Source organism: Orcinus orca, chromosome 11 (assembly GCF_937001465.1).
Source record: "Orcinus orca chromosome 11, mOrcOrc1.1, whole genome shotgun sequence".
NCBI lineage: Eukaryota > Metazoa > Chordata > Mammalia > Artiodactyla > Delphinidae > Orcinus > Orcinus orca.
The window spans coordinates 11860111-11882158 of record NC_064569.1 but is presented as its reverse complement, the minus strand read 5'-3'; the positions used below and the strand labels follow the sequence as shown (position 1 = coordinate 11882158).

The 22048-nt window shown below is 40.9% G+C and overlaps 1 protein-coding gene across 1 annotated transcript; it reads right to left on the bottom strand.

The window, feature by feature from the left end:
• Window positions 1-14132: 14132 nt before the first annotated feature.
• Window positions 14133-20340, bottom strand: PDE6H (phosphodiesterase 6H). Its single transcript, XM_004281114.3, has 4 exons — window positions 20211-20340; window positions 18419-18593; window positions 17237-17277; window positions 14133-14692 (listed from the first exon to the last, which is right to left on the bottom strand). The coding sequence occupies exons 2-4, from the start codon at window positions 18550-18552 to the stop codon at window positions 14616-14618; spliced, it is 252 nt and encodes an 83-aa protein (XP_004281162.1). The 5' UTR covers window positions 18553-18593; window positions 20211-20340; the 3' UTR covers window positions 14133-14615.
• Window positions 20341-22048: the final 1708 nt, after the last annotated feature.

Genomic DNA, 22048 nt, shown 5'->3' with positions numbered 1-22048 from the left:
ACACTTAGGGGGCTCAGGAGGTCGTTATTTGCCTATGTTGTGGAAATATCAATATCTAAACAACCCATATGGCCATATCAATTATATATCAGACCTAGGTGAACACTTTAGGTTGAAGGAGTCATGAAACTCCATGAGTTTAAGGTAACTGTTGAGGGAAAGGAAGATGTAGAAGAGAAAGAAAAGGTGGAATGAAGAAAGAAGACATAAAACTAGAGGATAAAGGAAGAGTGTGTGTGTGTGTGTGTGTGTGTGTGTGTGTGTGTTTCTGCCAGAACACCTAACTAAGGACATCTGTACAGATTAGAAAGAATACTATTTCTGAGGCCCTGAGCTTTGAACTACATAAGATGCTTGACCTACGAAACATCTAAGAGACTCCTGTCTTAAAATGGATAAGAAAAGCAATGATTCCCTGGGCCTGCAGGCCTTATAATGGAAAAACCTCAGGCAACAAGACCTCTATGAGATCTCTTAACCCATTTATCTTTCTTCTTCCACTGGATTAAGAGTCTCTCTTGTCTTTGTATTTCCTGTACTTCAAACACTGCCTGGCACACGGTGTGTTTCCTCCCATGCCCTTCCAGCTTCAAGCTGATTTAGGTGTTCCCCCTTTGTTCCAGTTTATCTATTTCAACTGGAAGGTCCCTGAGGGAACAGACTATGTCTTATTTACTTATCATTGTGATAGCACTTGGCTCAGAGTAAAGCTTAATGTATTTGTTGAATAGATTTGGGGATGAATATCAATGAATATCAATCAATACACTATCTTGGCAAATACTTGTGGGGAAAATCTGTAAGCTTAGGCATTTATTTGTTTAAATTATGCTGCTAATTTATGGGAAAATGAGGCAGACCCTAGTGACTGGACCCAAAAGTCATTCCCAACCCCTTCATCCTAGGGGTCTCCTTGTATAGCAGCTGGAAATCTTTATGGCGCCCTTTGCTTAGAAGTAACCACGTAATACAGTTCTGATCCATGAGCAGAAGTCTACTGGAATGAGGATAGGCATAAGTGTATTACTCTCTGGCTATTTGGAACTTTCCTTTCCTATCTTAAACATGGATGTGATGGCTGGTGCTAAAGCAGCCATCTTGAAGTCATGAAAGAAAGGACTTGAAAATCCAGGCCAGGACATCTTTGAGCAGCCCTGACATCTTTAAGCAATTGAACTGTCACTAGACTCTACATACTTTCACTCTCCTTTTTATGAGATCTATACCAGATCTCAACCTTCATTCTTAAATATGAAGAGACAAACCAAAGATAACCAGACATGAGAGAACAACCGGCATTATAAAGAAAAAAAAAAGAAGATAAACAAAAAGAAAAACATAACCAAAGGGGGAAAAAAAGAGAATTTGGGTATTCAAAAAGATTTTACATCTATGAATAGGATGTGAAGAAAAAGGAGCAAGCAGAGAAAACTAAAGAGGTTAAAAACAGGATTGCAAAAAATAAAAATCAATAAAATAGTAGAAAAATAAAAGAGAGAAATATCCAAAAAATGCAAGCAAAATGATAAAGAGAACTATAAGATGAGAAAAAATATAAGAGAAATAGAGAACCTGTCTTTTGACTTAGAATCCCAGAGAAAAGAGAACAGAGAAAATGGTGGAGAGGATATTATCAAAGAAACAGTTAAAAAAAAAAAAAGATTGCCAAACTTAGAAAGACAGAACTTTTCAACAGAGAAGTGTTCCCTGATAGCTGAGTGGGAGCTGTGAAAAATCTTTGTAAATTTTAGAGCACCAATGATAAAAGATAATTGTAAACATTTCCAGAAAGGAAAACACAAGTGTGATCTAAAAAAAAGAGTGTGTCTGGGATGACACAGCAATGCAACAAGGTTGGAAAACAATGAGTCCTGAGTGGTCCAGTAGGACAGAGGCTCTGGTAGGGGTGACTTCCCCAAAACAGTCAGAAGACTTGGTACAATAAACAAAATAATCGTGAAACCAGATAAACTTGAGGGTGTGACAAAGGCATATCATTCTTTTGCCAAAAAAAATAGAAAAACATGAGAAATAAACAAGTAAACAAAACAAAAAACTTTACAGGACTTTAAGTAATTGATGACATGTAAGAAAGAGAGTCCTTTTGACCTTAGTCCTGGAAGGTGTTCCGCTGAGCAGCCTGGAAATGTAGACATTGAATGGATGGAGGAGGGAATGTTTTCTAAAGCATGCTACTTGGCCTTGGTTTTTTGTTTGTTTGTTTGTTTGTTTGTTTTCTGTTGTGGCCTCTCCCGTTGCGAAGCACAGGCTCTGGATGCGCAGGCTCAGTGGCCATGGCTCACGGGCCCAGCCGCTCCACGGCATGTGGGATCCTCCTGGACCAGGGCACGAACCCGTGTACCCTGCATCGGCAGGCGGACTCTCAACCACTGCGCCACCAGGGAAGCCCCTTGGCCTTGCTTTGAAACAAATAAAATTATATGGTCCTAATAATGGAAATGCGGTTGATTAGTTCTGCTTTTAGAATCAATTTATAGGAAAAAATATATAAGGTTCATGTAGGGCTAGTGAACAGAAAACTAATGCTAAAAACCATGAGAATGTAAGAGAAAAGTTGTGGCGACAGAATGAGGAAAAGAGGAAGGAAAGTCAGAGGGAGGCATAAAGGCACTGACAGTCTCATCCTAAATAAGCAAAGATTCGAGACAATGACTGAAGCTGATGTAAGAAGAAATTCCACCTGAACTATATTTTCAAAATTATAGTGATAATCCATGAGACCTAAAAATAATAAGGATTGAATTTAGGGAATAAGAATGGATGGGGCAAGTAGCCAATGGTATAAGTTAATATCTCATCTTTTACAGCAGGGAGTCTCTAAATGTTGTTTAATTAAATAAAGGTATAAATCTATTCCTTAAAGTTGTGGTAACTACAAGAAGATGAAAAACAGAAGCAGATAAAGAGTCAACTCTAGGAAGTGGAGAACAGAAAGAGAATAATGGGTACTTTGCTGTTTGGAATAAGCTCTTTAGTTTTATGAAACGCATTTTTACACTGGTTTTATAACACTAATTTTGTAACAAAATAATGTATTAAGGGAATTCCCTGGTGGTTCAGTGGTTAGGACTCCACGTTTCCACTGCAGGGGGCGGGGATTTGATTCCTGATCAGGGAACTAAGATCCTGCAAGTACCAAAACACAAACAAACAAAAACTATAATACGTGCTATTTAAATGTTTCATGTAAGCCACAAGAAAATAATGTATTAAGAACCATCTCTCAGCCTCATCCCTATTCCTGAACCTCATCCTATCTTTCCCGTTGCGGAGCACAGGCTCCAGACAGGCAGGTTCAGCGGCCACGGCTCACGGGCCTAGCCGCTCCACGGCATATGGGATCTTCCCAGACCGGGGCACGAACCCATGTCCCCTGCATCAGCAGGCGGACTCTCAACCACTGCGCCACCAGGGAAGCCCCCCTCATCCTATCTTTATTCTCACTCCAAGTCTCATATCCGTCCAGCCTGGGACTTACATAGTCTTCATTACTGAGCTTGAAAGGAGAACATGGCTGATGTATCGAAATTGCCCATCAGACTGGCCAAAGGAAAATATCATGAGTGACTAGTCATTTCACCCTCTGGACCTCAAGCTTTTTCTTCTGTAAAATGAGGGCATCCGTGAATAATCTAAAGTCTCTTCCAGTTTTCACATAGCTTAAGAAGGTATGTGCTTATTTATTCATCTACATATTTGTTCTTGTCAGCACTAGATTGCAAATCTAAACATCCACAAGATGGCAGTAGAAGTCCAGTTCTATAAAGAATCTGCCCTTATTTTGCTTTATAATTGTCTTAGACTTGCTGGTAGAAACTACACAGCATAAAGAACCAAGAGAAATATTTTGAGGAAAAGTTCAGTATGGCCATCAACCACACCCAGAGACCAGGCTTACCTCCCCCAACCTTCAAGCATTTACCAAACCTCTCCAACAGCGTGTGAATTGCACTGTCACAAGTCCTAACAGCCCGAGTGTAAACAAGTTCAAAATAACGATCACAAAACCAAATTCTCTGCTTTGGACCTGCATTATCACAGTAGGAAATGCAGTCTACTGCTCATTCCCCTATGCCTTCCAGCTATTTCTGAGATTCCTGGCAGGTGCTGTATCAGCCAAACCTGTTACAACTTCATTTCTGTATCAGCCAATGTTCTGCCGCAGAAACAGAACGACTAGGATATAAACACAGAGGGATAAATTAGGAGTTTGAGGTTAACATACACACACTACTACACATAAAATATATAACCAACAAGGACCTACTGTAAAGCCCAGGGAATGCTACTCAATATTTTGTAATAACCTGTAAGGGAAAAGAATCTAAAAAAGAATCTATATATATATTATATGTATATATATATATATAATATATATATATATATATATGAATCACTTCACTGTACACCTGGAACTGACACAACATTGTAAATCAACTATATTTCAAATAAATAAATAAATAAATAATTTTATGGCAGAAATTAATGTACATGATTGTGGGAGTTGACTAGCAAGACTGAAATCTTTAGGGCAGGCTAGAAACTCTAAAGCAGGTCCACAACCAGATTTCTTCTCCAGGGAAACTTCAGTACTACTCTGAAAGTGTTGCAACTGATTAGGTCAGGCCCACCTAGATTAGCAAGGATGATCTCTTTTTTTTTTTTTTTTTTGCTGTACGCGGGCCTCTCACTGTTGCGGCCTCTCCCGTTGCGGAGCACAGGCTCCGGACCCTCAAGCTCAGCGGCCATGGCTCACGGGGCCAGCCGCTCCGCGGCATGTGGGATCTTCCTGGACCGGGGCACGAACCCGCGTCCCCTGCATCGGCAGGCGGGCTCTCAACCACTGCGCCACCAGGGAAGCCCGATCTCTTTTATTTAAGTCAGCTGACTGTAGATGTTAATCACACCTACAAAATACTTTCACAGCCATACCTAGTGTTTGACTGAATAACTCAACACTGTAGCCTTGCCAAGTTAGTACATAAAACTGACCATCACCGTTTTTGTACCATTTTCCTTTCCTCCCTCTTGGGGGGGATGGGTTCTTTGGGGCAATGTCGGCTCCCAAAGATGCACATGTTGCCGGTGCTGCTTACGTTGGGGGTGTCTGGAGTACTCCTTGTGAACTATTGAAGCTGCAGTGCCCAGGGGTTTGAATAACCTCGTGCTCCCTTGTCCTCTTAATTTCTTCACCCAGATTTCAGCAACATGGTCTTTGGTTACGGCCTCTCTTCCCTGGCACTCAGGACACAGGATAATCTAAGTGGGAAGAACCCAGGACACATTCATGTACAAACCCACCCTCAGCCACCAGCTGTTTTCTTTAGACTAAACTTGTATATCTTGACTTTCTCCTCCATTCTCTTAGAATGGATAAATAAAGGTCTAACTCTTGGCGTGGCCTACGAGACACAAAGTGTCTGACATTTTCTGTTTCTGTCTGTTCTTGCACTGTGTTCCCACTGCCCCCCTGCACTGGTTAATTGCTTTGTTCAATTCCTTGTCGTTGCCAGCCTCACTCCTGCCTTGGGCCCTTGTATGTGCTCTTCTCTCTGCCTGGTGTTCTCCCATCAGCCACGCCTTCATTACCCCAGTATCTCGATAATTGTATTTTCCCTCCAGATTTCACTTCAGTTGTCATTTCTTCGAGAAAGTCTGTCCCGACAACGTTACCCGGTTATTTCCCCACTATATACGCCTATAGATTTCTGTGCCACAAATACTTATAGACCTTACCACAGTTGAAATAGTTTTTATATGTCAATTTTGTTTCAAGTATTTCTTCCCAACTAGAGGGTAAGTACCACAAAGCTAGGGACTGTGTCTGGTTTTGTTCCTTATCATGTCTGCAGCACTTAGCAAGAGCACCTGACATAAATTGGTGCTCTAAAAATTTGGTGACTGAAGAAATAATTATCTTTTGTATTCCTTTCAAGACTTAACCAGTATATTCATTTCCTACCACACTGCCATAACAGAGGCAAATCAGGCTTCCGTAACGAAGTGTCACCACCTGGGTGACTTAAAACAACGAAAATTAATTCTCTCACAATTTTGAAGGCTAGAGTCTGATGTGAAGGTGTTGGTCAGGCCATATTCCCTCAAAACCTCTAAGGAAGCATCTTTCCTTCCTTCATAGTAGTACCAGATGTTTCTTAGTTATGACAGTATAACTTCTGTCTCTACCTTTATTGCCACATGGCCATCTTCCCTGTGTTTCTCTGTGTCTGTGTCCCAATTCCCTTTTTTCTTAATCTTTTCTATTGTTTTTTTATTTATTAATCAAAGTAGAGTTTTTTTCATTTATTAATCAAAGTAGAGTTGATTTACAATATCATGTTAGTTTCAGGTATACAGCACAGTGATTCAGATATATATAAATATATATATATTCTTTATCAGATTTTTTTCCCCTTATAAGTTACTACAAAATATTGAGTAGAGTTCCCTGTGCTATACAGTTGGTCCTTGTGGATCAACTATTTTATATATAGTAGTGTGTATCTGTTAATCCCAAACTCCTAATTTATCCCTCCCCCTCCCCTTTCCCCTTTGGTAACCATAAGTTTGTTTTCTATGTCTGTGAGTCTCTTTCTGTTTTGTAAATAAGCTCCTTTGTAGCTTTTTTTTAGATTCCACATATAAGCGATATCATATATTTGTCTTTGTCTGGCTTACTTCACTTAGTATGATAATCTCTAGGCCCATCCATGTTGCTACAAATGGCATTATTTCATTCTTTTTTTTTGGCTGAGTAATATCCAAAAAATGGGCAGAAGATCTAAATAGACATTTCTCCAAAGAAGACATACAGATGGCCAACAAACACATGAAAAGATGCTCAATATCGCTAATTATTAGAGAAATGTAAATCAAAACTACAATGAGGTATCACCTTACGTTGGTCAGAATGGCCATCATCAAAAAGTCTACAAACAATAAATGCTGGAGAGGGTGTGGAGAAAAAGGAACTCTCTTACACTGTTGGCAGAAATGTAAATTGGTACAACCACTATGGAGGTTCCTTTAAAAAGTAAAAATAGAGTTACCAGATAATCCTGCAATCCCACTCCTGGGCATATAGCCAGAGAAAACTATAGTTCAGAAAGATACACGCACCACAACGTTCATAGCAGCACAATAGCCAAGACATGGAAGCAACCTAAATGTCCACCGACCGATGAATGGATAAAGAAGATGTAGTGTATATATTTAATGGAATACTACTCAGCCACAAATTCCCCTTTTCTTAAGGACAACAGTCATATTGGATTATGGACATAGGGCATTGGGTAGAAAAGAGACTTAACGTTGTACTATGTTCACTTGTATACTCTTTTAATGTTTATCTTGTGTGTAGGCAAACATGTACATGATAAACGTGGACAGCCAAGTAGCACAACAGTTTAAACTGGTCAATAAGGGGGAACAAATTCAGAATTAGCTCAATGGATTCCAAAGTCTAATAGAAATGGTCTTCCCAGGGTTCATGAAGTGTTCATTCATGACAGCAGGTGGCAGCACTATGCATGATTTGGTTTAGGGGACCCTGGAGAAATGTGAAAGGAAAGTAGTTAACCACTCATTCTGAGAAAAGCTGGAAACAGTCTCAGTGCCTTGGACCTCTGGCTCATGTTTGAAATATGTTTAGATTTATTACCTGAGTTTTAGAGTTTTATACCGGAAGGGTCCTTAGCAATTATTTCATCCAATATCCTTTCTTTAATCCTCAAACATCGAGCCCCAAGAAGACGAGTGAATTCGCTGATTACCTAGCAGGTGCTCTGCGGCAGGGCCAGGCAGAACAGAGCGCTCCCGACTGCTTTGCCGCAAGGAGATGGTGTCCACTGGTGTGGACAATCGTCCGCACGATTCTCGCTTTTAAATTTCAGTTTTCAGCAGCCTGACTCCGCCCTAAGGAAGCGAGAAGTCAAGCAGCTCATTTCAAATTACAAAAAGAGAAAAATAAATACCATATGCTAACATATATGTATGGAATCTAAAAAAAAAAAAAAAAATTGCTTCTGAAGAACCTGGGGCAGGACAGGAATAAAGACACAGAGTTAGAGAATGGACTTGAGGACACGGGGAGGGGGAAGGGTAAGCTGGGACGAAGTGAGAGAGTGGCATGGACATATATACACTACCAAACGTAAAATAGATAGCTAGTGGGAAGCAGCCGCATAGCACAGGGAGATCAGCTCAGTGCTTTGTGACCACCTAGAGGGGTGGGATAGGGAGGGTGGGAGGGAGACGCAAGAGGGAGGAGATATGGGGATATATGTATACATATATTTGATTCACTTTGTTATACAGCAGAAACTAACACACCATTGTAAAGCAGTTATACTCCAATAAAGATTTTAAAAATAAAAAAAGCACATGCTAGTTTACACAAACACACAATTTTTATGGTCTGTATAAGCCTTCCCCTCTGGCCTTTTATAAAACAGAAGTTCTCTTCTGTTTCTCTCTTTGAAATAATTCAGTGTCATATCTGCTCAGTTTTCATAATATTAGTTTTTATGTTGCTCGGTCTTGTGTGATTAGTTTTCCTCTTGTGCTAAATATTGGACTTATTGATTATTCTTGTCTGTGTATCTTTTCCCTTCGCTTCTCTAGTTGTCGAGGAAATGCTCTCTTTCCTCCATTTATGGTGATTCTTGATCTTTTTACAACAGCCCAGTGGCAATTGTTTAACAACAACTGTGTCTCTTTGCCTAAGGTGTGTACACCAGAGGAGCACCTTCTCCTTATATACAGTTTTCTGCTCTAACTGTAATGCTAGGAACTCTGGAATGGGGGTAGGTGTCTACATCACCAGCACCATCAACCCCAACTTCTACCCAAGGATACAAACGAATAGGAAAGGGGTGGAGGGTAAGCGAAGGTCACTGCCTCACCTGCCCAGAGAAAGCTCTCGTTCTCCCTGGTCCACCTAGTCCCGCCAGAGGAAGCAGATGAGGACAGTGAGAGACAGAGGCTGCAGAGGGAGGGTGGCCACGCCAGGCAACGGCGAAAGGTCACCCCTGGGAATAATGGTGGCTGTCTGGCTCTAGCTTCTCGGAATTTGTCCAACACTTAGGTTCTGAACTCTCTGACATTCTCTGCAACTGAAGAAGCGCCTAACTGGGTTAGGTGTGGAGGAGGGAGGCATCATCTATCTTGTTAGTCCACACAACGGTCTGAGAGTCAGAACACACGACTATTAGCCCCTGTTCTCACACATATTACATATGTTTTGGGGGCAAGTGGAACTGATCTCGGAGAGAAAGCAGTGAGCGTTCCTGAAGAGAGATCTTAGTTCCCTGCCCGGGAATTGGACCTGGGTAGCCTGGATGAAAACCAGGAATTCTAGCCACTAGACCACCAGGGGCAAGAGGCTTGAAGCAAACTTCCCCTGGCTCTTACACCCAGTGAAAGTAAGAATATTTCAAGAAGGCAAAAACTGTAAAAACAGGTACAAAGTATATTAATAGAGACACAGCACAACGTATGGGAGAGCCCCCAGAGAAGCAATTTATTTATTTATAAAGTCAGAAGCTAGGCAGAAATACACAAGAGCCCACAGAGAAGCAGTTTATTTATTTAAAGTCAGAAGCTAGGCAGAAATACACACCCAGAGAGAAAGGGTATGGGCGTCCTTCCTAGTGAGGAGAAGGTCAGTAAAGAGGTGATTTAAATCCCTTATATAGGATGGTTCTTCTAGGTCTTTGTTTACCTTTGGCCAAGTATCCTGTTTCTTTTTTCACACCTGACCTGCCCTAGGATGCTCCCCAACATGCGTGTGCAACTTTTTGCTAGGATGGATCCCACCGCAGAGGCCTGTGGGTGCATGTCCACACTTATTATGGGGTGGCACTCCCTCCCTTTTTGACCCCCAAGGAGGCTTCCTGTGCATGGGCAGACGGGCAGGTCTTCCTTGACCTCAGGTGTGGGTGCCTTATCTCTTTACTTCAGCAGAGCTCAGCTTCTGCCACTAGCTTTGTCCTTGGAGTGTCTGGGTGCGAACAAAGCTTCAATTTTACTCCACCTGACAAACGCCAGCTGTTCAGCCCAGGGGCACATCCACGAACTATCTCAGAGCCAGTTAAATCAGTCACTGGACGGCAGTACGCTAAGAATTCGCTAATTCCCAATGTTTAAAATATAGGCTTGGACCACATCAGTGTTTTCAAACGGACACAAATTAAGAAGCATTGGGGACCCATATCAAAAATACAGATTCTAAGATCTTTTCCTTGGAGATTCTTATTCAGAAAACCTGGTGTGAGGTGCAAATTGCATGTGTTTGTAACAAGAGATTCTCAGTGGCTCTTATTATCAAGAAAGTGTCAGAAGATTTCAAAAAATCCTCCAAACCCTAAACTTCTAGAGAATTCCCTTCTGCAATTGCTCTTTTTCATCTATTGTGTTCTTCCTATTTGACATTGTGCTTCCTCCGCTTCTGGGGTTTATATTAGAATCAACTTTGCAGGTTTTAAATGTATCCATGCTATTTCCCAACTCTAAGTAAAGATCACTGGTTGACAAAGAGTCTCTGTTCTTTGATACTAGTGCTCTGCTGGCTATGTCCAGTTTGCCCCTTTACATCCATTCTCCACCCTTTTCTGCCTGATCTTTGGTGTTGAAGGTGAACCCTACTCACCACATCAATGGGCTCCTTTGCTTCCTGACTTCAGGTTAGGTTTATCCAATGGGAGGCATCAACAGAAAAGGAGAGGATGGGAGAACAACATTGGGGTATTAATTAGCCTCACTCCCACCCCTCCTGGTTACCCATGGGATCACGGTGGGCTGGCTGTATCTTACTACTGAAGACCACCTCCCTCTCGGGGTTGGGGGGTGCACTTCCTTATGATTAGAGCTGACCTCTTAGGGTTCCTCCAGATCTATGTTGGTCACATAGCCCCAAGATTGTTGCTAGCCCCAAGTTACTCTATTACCTTTTGTAGATTCTCCTTAATCCTTCCCAAGCCTTTGTAAATAGTCCCTTTGTTAAAATTTCCCCAATTACTCTGTTTGAGTATGGCATCTCTGCTTTCGGGATTTTGCTGGGGGTAATAATTTACCTTTATCTCTTTCACATGTGCTATTTGTGTAATAAAGGTTTTCTTGTATCTTATTAAAAATAATAGAAAAAATAGAATTAGAATTTAGGAATAGAAAGAACGAAATTCTAGTGCTTGAATAAGCTTTAAATTATGTCTATTCTACACTATGCTTCGTAACAGGAACTAACATAGTGTAGTAGGTCAAATGTACTTCAAAATCAAACAAACAAGCAAACAAACTCATAGAAAAAGAGATCAGATTTGTGGTAACCAAGGGGGGGTGGGGGATGGGAGGAGAGGGAATTGGATGAAGGTGGTCAAAAGATACAAACTTGCAGTTATAAGATAAATTAGTACTGGGGATGTAAGATACAATATAATAAATATAATTAATGCTGCTGTATGTTATACATGAAAATTGTTAAGAGTAAATTCTAAGAGTTCTCTCATCACAAGAAAAACATTTTTCTATTTCTTTAATTTTCTATCTATATGAGATGACAGCTGTTCACTAAACTTATTGTGATAATCGTTTCATGATGTATGTAAGTCAAATCATTATGCTGTATACCTGAAATTTATACAGTATTGTATGTCAATTATATCTCAATAAACTGGAAACAAATAAATAAATTATATCTATTCTAGCTTACTACTAAATACTAGAATCTGACATGAACTAGGTCTGCTCCATCCTGTTCATTGCAACTTTTAAAAAATTTATTGGCAATGAACATTTTCTCTTTCAGACTAAATATTATGCATTCTTCAACAGTTCTTCACATAGCATGGTTTCTAGATCCTTCTCCATCCTGGCCATTGGCTACGTTCCTTTGGGTGAATTCTGTTGTGTCAGCATTATTGCTTCATGTTTAGGAAACATTTGCAAAGTAAGCCAAATGTGGACAGATCTCCCCAGCTGGAGAAGAGCACAGGCATCCGCAAGTGAAAGGCACACCCTTCCACTGGGATGAGCAAGTGCAGACTGAAGGTTCTGGCTGCCAAACGGAGCAGCTGCTCAAAAACAGGCACATGGGTGGAGGCATGAGCTCCTGCGGGGGGGAAAACATCCTTACCACTACACTCCTTGCATATCATGGTTTCACTTTTGAATTTATACCCTACTTTTTCTTTTTTTCTTTTTTTTTTTTGCGGTACGCGAGCCTCTCACTGTTGCGGCCTCTCCCATTGTGGAGCACAGGCTCCGGACGCGCAGGCTCAGCAGCCATGGCTCACGGGCCCAGCTGCTCCGCGGCATGTGGGACCTTCCCGGACCGGGGCACGAACACGCGTCCCCTGCATCGGCAGGCGGACTCTCAACCACTGCGCCACCAGGGAAGCCCCCTACTTTTTCTTTTATACTTTTTATTTTTCACTAAGTATAATAGGGAAGAACAAATCTGACTCCATACTGGATCTGTTTCTTTTACTTTAACCTTTGTATTTTATTGCTTTTGCTACAAGTTAATCACTAAAGGGATGTTGCCTATAACTTAAAGTATGCATAATGGCCCGCCTGGAACCCTGGCTGCCATGCCTGAATGTTAAGCTAAAATGCCTTTGTTTAAGCTCAGAGGAAACATCCTGACTAGGCCACCTGTGAATGGCTACAGGAAAGAAGAAATTAACAACCCCCTCCAGAGTCTGGCCAGGACCAGAAAATATTTGCAACAATTTATCACCTTTTTATTTTACCTCCTCACACCTCCGCCACTTTGTTATAGAAAAGAAACTAGCATCCATATAAGTGGAATCTAGAAAAATGGTACAGATGAACCTGTTTGCAAGGCAGAAATAGAGACACAGATGTAGAGAAAAAATGTATGGACACCAAGGGGGAAAAGCAGGAGGTAGGATGAATTGGGAGACTGGGATTGACATATATACACTAATATGTATAAAACAGGTAACTAATAAGAACCTGCTGGATAGCACAGGGAACTCCACTTCAGTTCTCTGTACAGTAGGAAATAACACAATATTGTAAAACAACTATACCCCAGTTTAAAAGAAAAATAAACTAGCATCCAAACCTGGACAAGATGGTTCTTTGGGACACTGGTCCACCATCTTCTAGGTCTGCTGGCTTTCTGAATAAAGTCGCTCTTCCTTGCCCCTTTTTCGGCCTGTCATGCAGTGAGCAATACAAGCTTGGACTCGGTAACATGAGGAGGGAACAAAGTGGAATTCTAGTTGGGCCAAGGGTTAAAATGAAAAATAGGCATGCTTTAAATGTCCATGATCTGGAAACCCAGTGTCCTTACCCCATTCCAATCCAGATGTGTCCCTTGGGCTTTTAGATTTCTGGCCAGAAGGTAACAATGTCATTTGTGCGAAACAGTGAGTGCAGAGCCTGCAGCCGAAGAAATGTTCCGAAGAAATGTTCTCCAGCGCTGAGCACCTCTCGTTCCCGTGCTCAGACAAAGTCACAGAATTTATCGCTACCGTGAACCTTAGATTACTTAATTCAGGCAAACTGGAGGATCCCAAGAGTGAGATCTTTGCCCAAAATGCTGGCGGCAGGATTAGAACCCAAATCTCTTTCCCCTCTATCATCCTGCCTCTCTTTTCAGTTAATTTACTCCATTCTTTTGCCACAAATTACAAAACTGAAATGAAGAAGTTAATACTGCTAGTACCCAAAGCATCCAAGCCAGACAGAGGCAGCCCTTGAATTGCACAACTGCCTTGAAAGTATTGGGGAAATATAGCTATGTGCACATTACATCTGACACTACTTCACTGGTGAAGCAAACCATCATTTTATTTTTCCAATTCCGCTACCTATCTTTTGCATCTGAGTCTAAACTTTAAAGGATACAAATCTTTTCAATCCACTGAATCAAGGCACTCAGAAGGCTCAGAGTCTTGAGTTTAAATCTCCAGTTTGCCACCTACTCAGAACTGTACAGTTTAAAGCTGCATCAGATCTCAGGGATAACCTAGTCCAGTAAAATTTAGACCCAGAGAGGCCGTGATTTACAAAGTTATAAAGCAGAATCGGAACTTGACTCTTAATCCTATGCTGCTTTGCATGCACTGTGCTTATTTCCCGTGTGACTGTGCCTTCTTTGTTTAATTGGGTCTCAGAACAGGACATCAGATATTTGCATATAGCATTTAATACAACTTCATCATGAGATTCGAGGTATCTCCTTTATTAAAGAAAATGGTAGAGGAGTGACATAAATGGTATCTTAAAAGCCTAATACCAATCATAATTAATGCCTAGCAAAAACAGATTTGAAAGACTTAAACTTTAGAGAAATACTGATGACTTCTAACCAGCTGATAGGAAAAAGTGGTAATGTTTGAAAGGCCCTATAAAAAGTTGATTTCACCCACTCTTCTGAGCTAAACTATACTGCATGAGAGAGTCTGACACTAAGAGAACTCTTAATAGTAACTTAAGGGAAACGACTGTGTAAGCCAAAGAAACCACTTCCGACAGCTGTTATGTCAAGACTCTGGCAGATCAATAGGGCAGAAGTAACCAAAGTTACAGCAGATGCTGTTGAGAGTGGCAGAACCTCTGGTGCCTCAGATGATCCCAAACTGAGCAAGCTCGTTCAACTCCAAGTGGCTGAATGCCTCCCAAGGACAAATCACCGTGATATCTGCAAGGGAAAAAAGAAGAACTTATAAGCCAATCTCACCCCTAGAAGAGCCTCTTCTGCTCAAAAGGGCATCCTTCAGGCAGAGACCCCTCACCCCTCCCTTCCATATGCTGTCTAGATGACCGGCAAGTTGTCTAGAATGGCCCTTCATCCCAGGAAGGATCAGACCAGTTGTTTAATCCTCTGCAGGGCTCTGATTCCCCCAGAACAGGCTCCCAAGGTATTTGTGTTGGTTTTATTCTGCGTCCTTTTTGGGGAGATGATCCAAGGCTTTTGACTGGGGCTATCCTGCGGGAGTGTAGCTCTCTGATCACACAGAGTCTCACAAAACCACTAAAGAGGGAACAAAGGTGGAATTCTAGTTAGGCCAAGGGTTAAAGTGAGAAATAGGGGTGCTTTAAATTCCCATGGTCTGGAAATCCAGTCTCCTTACTCCTTACCAATCCAGACGTGTTTCTTGGGCTTCTCTGACTGCTCTTAAGCTCCTTTACATTCTGAAATGCCTATATCTTACCGCATACTGAGAAGTGATCTCAAGGCATCATCTCATCCAGTCTCTTGCATCAGCAATAAGATATTATTGTTCCCAAATTACAGGGAAGCTGGCTGATACCCAGAGTGATTAAACACCCAGCAAAACATCTCACAGTTGTAGAGACTAGACTAGAACCAGATCAAAGACTTCAGAATTTCCATCAGTATAAACCTTTTGCCACTGTTCCAAATATGTTGGCAGAGTTAAGGATGTATTCCAGAGTCAAAAGTGAATTTGCTGGTCTTATACACACCTGGCCAAAATAGAGAAGCATTTGATTTAAAAGAGTAGCATCTGAGCTTTATCAAAGTGGCTAGAAATTCTATTTGAGATCCGAGGAGTGGCATTAGACAATAAAAAGTAGATAAACTGAGAGTTGCCCGGAAAGGACACTGATTGCTATGAGTGCCACCATTTATCAAAAGTGTATTGGATGAGCTGGAAACATGTGGCTACACAAAAACCTGCACAAGGAAGTTTATAGCAGCTTTATTCATAATTGCCAAAACTTGGAAGCAATCAAGATGCCTATCAATAGGATAAACTGTGACACAACCATATAATGAAATATTCAGTGATAAAAAGAAATGCATTATCAAACCATGTAAAGACACGGAGGGAGCTTAGATAAATATTACTAAGTGAAAGAAATCATACTATATGATTCCAACTGTAGGACCATCTGGAAAAGGCAAAACTATAGAGACAGTAAAAAGATTAGTGGTTGTCAGAAGTTTACGGGAAGAAAGGGATGAACAGGTAGAGCACAAGAGATTTGGGGGGCTAGTGAAGGTATTCTGTATGAACCTGTAATGGTGGATACAGGATATTGTGCATTTGTCAAAACCCAAGGAACTGGACAACACAAAGAATGAACAAGCTATTTCAGTTAATAACAATGTATTAATATTGGGTCATGAAGTATAACAAATGCCCCACGATAATGCAACATGTTAATAATAGGGGAAACGATGTACAGGGAGAGGAAGGTGGCAGAGGGGGTCTATAGGAACTCTGTGCTTTCTGTTTAATTTTCCTATAAACCTAAAACTGCTCTAAAAAATAACGTCTATTAATTTTTAAAAGGACATGCAGGGGACTTCCCTGCTGGAGCAGTGGTTGGGAGTCCGACTGCAGGTGCAGGGGACATGGGTTCGAGCCTTGGTCTGGGAGGACACCACATGCCGTGGAGCAACTGGGCCCCTGCGCCACAACTGCTGGGCCTGAGCTCTGGAGCCCGCGAGCCACGACTGCCAAGCCCGCGCCCCTAGAGGCCAAGCTCAGCAACGGGAGAGGCCACCGCGATGAGAAGCGCGCGCACCGCGGCGAGGAGTGGTCCCCGTTCTCCGCAGCTAGAGAGATCTCGTGTGAAGCCGCAGAGACCCAGTGCAGCCAAAAATAAATAAATAGAATAAATAATTTTTTAAAAAAGGATGTGCAGTAATTTGCATGCATTATCCAACAAATAAAAATTCTAGCCAATTAAAAAATATTGTACCGGATACTTTCAGTATGTAGGGCCCTGTTCTGGGTGCCAGAGGATGTGTGAAAAAAGGAAGTAGGTGAGGGAGTGGTTGGCCCTGTAGAGTGAAAAGTCTCTCCTGGCCCCACCCTTGTTTCCAGTACCTCACTCTGTGGTCTCAGATTGTCACTTAATTCCTCTATGTCTCAGATTCCTCTTCTGAAAAATAAAGTTGGTCTAGACTCACTCTAAGAATCCTTCTACCGTGAAAGACTACAGTTCATCGTTGTACGCCCTCAAGAGTGTTTAACAAAACACGAAGATTCATTAAACTTTGGGGGCAAGTCTGATTTCTTTTAGAGTTTTAGCCTCTGGGCATACACATACTTATTTTGGAAGTTAAGTTAAAACCCCACTTTTCTAGGTCTTTAAAGAATCTGCTGCCTTAGGTATTTCTGGTAACTTTCAAATGCCCCCATGTGGCCTGAAGGAGAAAAAAAGGTGAAATTCCAAGGGTGAAAGTCACTGAAATCTTCGGGTGGCTCACCTGTTCCTAGTCCCTCCATGCCCGGAATGTCATCTCCAAACCTATGGAAAAAAATACGAGAGACATTAGCTGATATCGGAGCCAAAGGATCCTGGAATAAGTCATGTGAAGAGTTTCCTGATTCAAAGAGAAAGAAGAAGAAGTTTAAGTTTTTGTATTTGAGAAATCCCTTCTGTCTGCATTGAGCTGGCACAAAGGAAATGGCACTCAGGCAGGTTTTAGACAATGTGTCCCAGAGGAGGGATAGTTTCCCCTATGTAAAAATTTAGCTCAAGACAATTGAGAGCCAGAAAAAAAAAAAAAAGAGAGAGATCAGTGGGGCAATTTAGTCAAGCTCCACTTTTTAAAATAGAAATTAGAATGAGAAAGCAATATGAAAGTCATTAAAATGATTAATTTATCCATTTGTTTAGTTTACCAAAAGTACATATTAAGCATCTACTATGTCCCTGGCATTGTGTTAGGTCCTGGGAGTTAAGGAAAAAAACAAACACACAAATTTTCTCTGAGGGATCTCAGTCTCAGGGAACAGATGACAAGAAATAAATGTAATATAAAATAACACAAGTTACCATTGCGGAATGTACAAAATGCAAACATGGAAGTAACGATAATGTTTGTCTAAGGGAGTCAGCAATGGCTTTCAGAAGAAATTAACATGAGTGTGTGTTGAAAATAAACAAGATTTTGCCAAGAAGAGAAAGAGAAAAACAAAGAACTGAAGAGAGAAGATTTGAAGCCATAAAAATAAACGGTGTGTTCTAGAAGTGGCCAGTGTTTCTGTGTTCCAGATTAAAACACAGGTTACATCAGCGAAGGAGAGTGGTCAAGAAAAGTCTGAAAGGTCAAGTTGAAGGTCACTGTGAAGGTTCCATTTTCCATGTTAATTCTGGCTGTAGATCAGGAATCCTTTCCTGTAGAAAGGATTCCAGGACTGAAAACATGATTCAGCAAAGATTCTCTTAGATAGGAAAACAGAGGGTGTGGTTGGAAATTTTTTTAAGTCTATTTAATATTGTGAGCATTAATTTCTTAAAGCCAAAGCACTCTTTTTTTTTATAGATCTTTATTGGAGTGTAATTGCTTTACAATACTGTGTTAGTTTCTGTTGTACAACAAAGTGAATCAGCCATATGGAGGGAAAAAAACAATAGAAAGTCTAATTTTTAATCTTGGTCTTACCCTTTCACACCTTTCTTAGGAGGCTTGCTCTTGAACTGACGAGTCTGCCTCTGCTTGAACTTGGGGGGTCCTTTGCGTGGGGTGGTGGGACCTTGGTTTGAAGTTGGAGGGGCCACAGTAGAATTGTCACTCATTCTGCTGGTCCTTGGGGGGCTGATGGTTTTCTTTCAGGCTCCTTAGACAGTAAGAGAAAAAAAGAAGACCCTTCAAGGTATGAGAACCATTACGTATTAGACCCTGACGGTAAACTGGAGGTGGGGAGAAAAACACCTTGATAAAGAAGCTCAGTATCTTGTGTTGACACCAAAAGGGAGAAGTTATCTTTTAAAGGGATTTTTAAGAGAATGTGGTATACATCAAGGGAGGCGCTCAGTAGAGTGGGATATAAACTGGCAACTGATAGAGTTCAAAAATCTGGATGGATTTGTTGCTCCAATAAATCTGCCACTAACTTTCTATGTGAATTTATTATAATGATGTCCTTCTGTTTGATCACCAGTTCTACCATCTATAAAGGGAGAGAAATGAACTAAAGAATGTCTATAGTCTTTGCAGCACTGAAAAATTCTTTAAGCTTTACATATATTTCCATCTAGCTGTAAAATAACCTGACTCTAAACGTTTATTGACCCATTTTTTATGGTCTCTGTTCTTTATGGTCCTTATTTTATTTACTTCTCATGTGATGCAGAGACTTCTTTCCTAGTTCTGGGGATGACAGTGTAGTAGTCTGGATAGGGGAAACTCTGAACCTGGTGTACCAACACCACGGAAGTGTTCAATACATCCCAATACACACACACACACACACACACACACACACACACACACACACACAAGCATACAGAAGACAGTGTGGGGTGATTAAGTAGTAAGTGTGTGCTTTAACTCCACATCCAGATATAAAGTTTTCTAGCCACATATTCCTCAGAAATCTTCAACATTTTCTCCTATCTAAATCAAGGAGCTATCCAATATAATTTTCCCAGACTTTCATTTTAGCTACAAAAATGTACATAGTCATTCTTCAAGTACAAATAAAAGAACATAACAAATTTTTATTACATGTTATAATAACATGTAATAACGAATTAGCATGATTTATGCTAAGCTAAAGAATACTTTTCTTTCTCCTACTCTATAACAAAAGTCGATAGCACTTAATCTGGGAAGGAAGATTCTGAAAAACCTCCACAGAACTTCCAAACAGCCTTAATCTCCCACCTGGAGCCAACCTGTCCATAATCTACCGCCTGGGAGCTTGTTTTCATAGAATTCCATATTTCATTCATTATAGATTTATGCTAATATTCTTAACTTCAATTGTTCCCAACAATGTTTAGCTCATGCTAACCATCTTTTCTCTCTCTCTGCCACACTGCACACCCTTCAAAACTTATATTGTGTAACTTTTATTAACTTTTTCTTATTACTCTCAAAATCATGTAAAATTATTAATAACTCCTTGCCTCCAAGATATTTTTCCCTATTTTCCCTTCCCCAATTACTATTTTATTTCGATCCTGGCCAGTCCTCAACTTGTTCAATAAAAACACATTGACTACTCTGTGAGCTGGAACCAGGGATGGTGAAGCTGGCCAGGGTCCTGGATCACCTATACATGCAATGGATCTTGTCTTAATCCCCCACTGGAATATGCTCCATGAGGCTGCTTTTTCAGTCTTTGTTCATTTCTGTAGCCTCAGAACCTACAACAGTACCCGGCACATAGTAGGTATGCCACATACATATTTGTCAGATGAGTGAATAAATAAATAAAGAGAACTAATACTTTGAAACTTGGGTCCTGAGATCCTGTGACATTCCGGTGACCTTCTCCGTCAAACCATATGTAAAGCGTCAGCTGATCTTCACCTCATAAAGCCCTCAGTGGCTTTAGAAAATATGCTGCCAGCTCCTCTACTCCCTGAATCCAATTCTTGTGCTGCGGGCCCTCTCCTGCTCTGGTAAACAGGCAAAGTTTGTGCCTCTCCCCAGTGTGGTTGGGACCATGGGAATGGCTTGGCGGGCAGCCGAGAGAAGCATTACTCTCTGACTGTGCCACCAGTAACAGACACATCCCAGCTCTGCCAAAGCCACAGAGGAAAATTGGAGAATTTCCCTCAGATCAAGCTTTTGGACTTACCAATTCTTTCAAAGCAATAAGAAACTACAAACTTTCCTTTCTTTAATCTAGAGAGCCTACTAGGTTTAGGATTGCCACATTTAGCAAATAAAAATACAGGAAGACCAGTTAAATTTGAATTTCAGCTATACAACAAATGACTTTTTTTCTAGTATAAGTATATCCCAAATATTTCACGGTACTTACTTATACTTAGAAACTTGTCTTGTTGTTGTTTATCTGGAATTCAAATTGATCTGGGCATCTTCTATGTTATCTGGCAACTCTAACTGGGATCCTACTATGTTAGATCCAAAGTCTATAATGTGAGGGTCTAAGCTAAGGTAACATTAGTCAGTCAAGTCACCCTTTAGGGGCCAAAACAGTGTAAAGAGTAGATGCTTTAGAATCAAATAGAAATAATCTCAAATACCTGCTCCACAGAACTGTTTATGTGACCTTGGATAAGTTGCATAACCTCTCTAGGTCTCACTCCATCTATAAAATGAATCAAATAATATCTTCTTTTTAGGGTAATGGGGAAAATAAGAGGGAATAACGTAGAGTGTTCGGTGAAAAATACTCAAAAAGGAGTAACCTTTTTATAGTAGACCTTCTGACAGTCAAGGAAGCCCTGCAAACAAATTGATGGTTTCGACATAGGTTCACCCAGACTCCCACACCCCTTCCCCCAGGCCATCTGCTGAAGGGTCCTTGTCAAGCACCAGAGAGGTAATTGCTACCTGCACTTGCTGGGAAATCCTCTGCATCCTTCAAATGCCCCAACTATTAAGTTATTTTTGCTCTCACAATTCTGTCTTAAGAGGACTTCTTTGGATTCCTTTGACAATCCTAACAGCAACCCCAAAGAACTTAAAATTCACACTTGACTTCTATGTACCCCTGATTACACTTCCCCTTTTCTCTGGTGAGTTTCTTTTGCATGTTTATATAATTCTGAAATTGCAGTTGCAAGTTTCTCTAGGCTTGGACGGAGTTCCTGTCTAATTCCAAGTGTGATGCCTTACATAAAAGAATTGCCCTTGGAAAGAGTTATGTAACAGTTGCCTGGCTAATCCCTGAATCCTCATGGCCCTCAGGATTTGCGCTATGAATAATAACTGTTTTTACATTTATTGTGCATTTTGAGTACAATATTTCATTTTTGAGTACCTAGGACAGTCAACCAATCCCTAGGGTGTTTCTGTCATAGATTTACCCTCCAGTTTTCCCTGTGACATCTTTGGGATGAGCAGAACAAATATGACCTTGTCCTGCCTTGGAAATCAGTCCTGTCGGCCACAGGTATCACCTACAGCTGAACTTATCCTGACTGTGCTTTCCTGAGAACTCCAAGGGCATCCCTGGAAGCTGAATAATCCTGAATCTAGTATCAGACTTGATTTTAGCTGCAAGCAGAGGTTTCACATTTTTGCCTCCCAAAGTGCTAAGTAATTCATTCCTTCGCGAGACAGAATGGTTTCCCTGTTTTTAAAACACGGTTA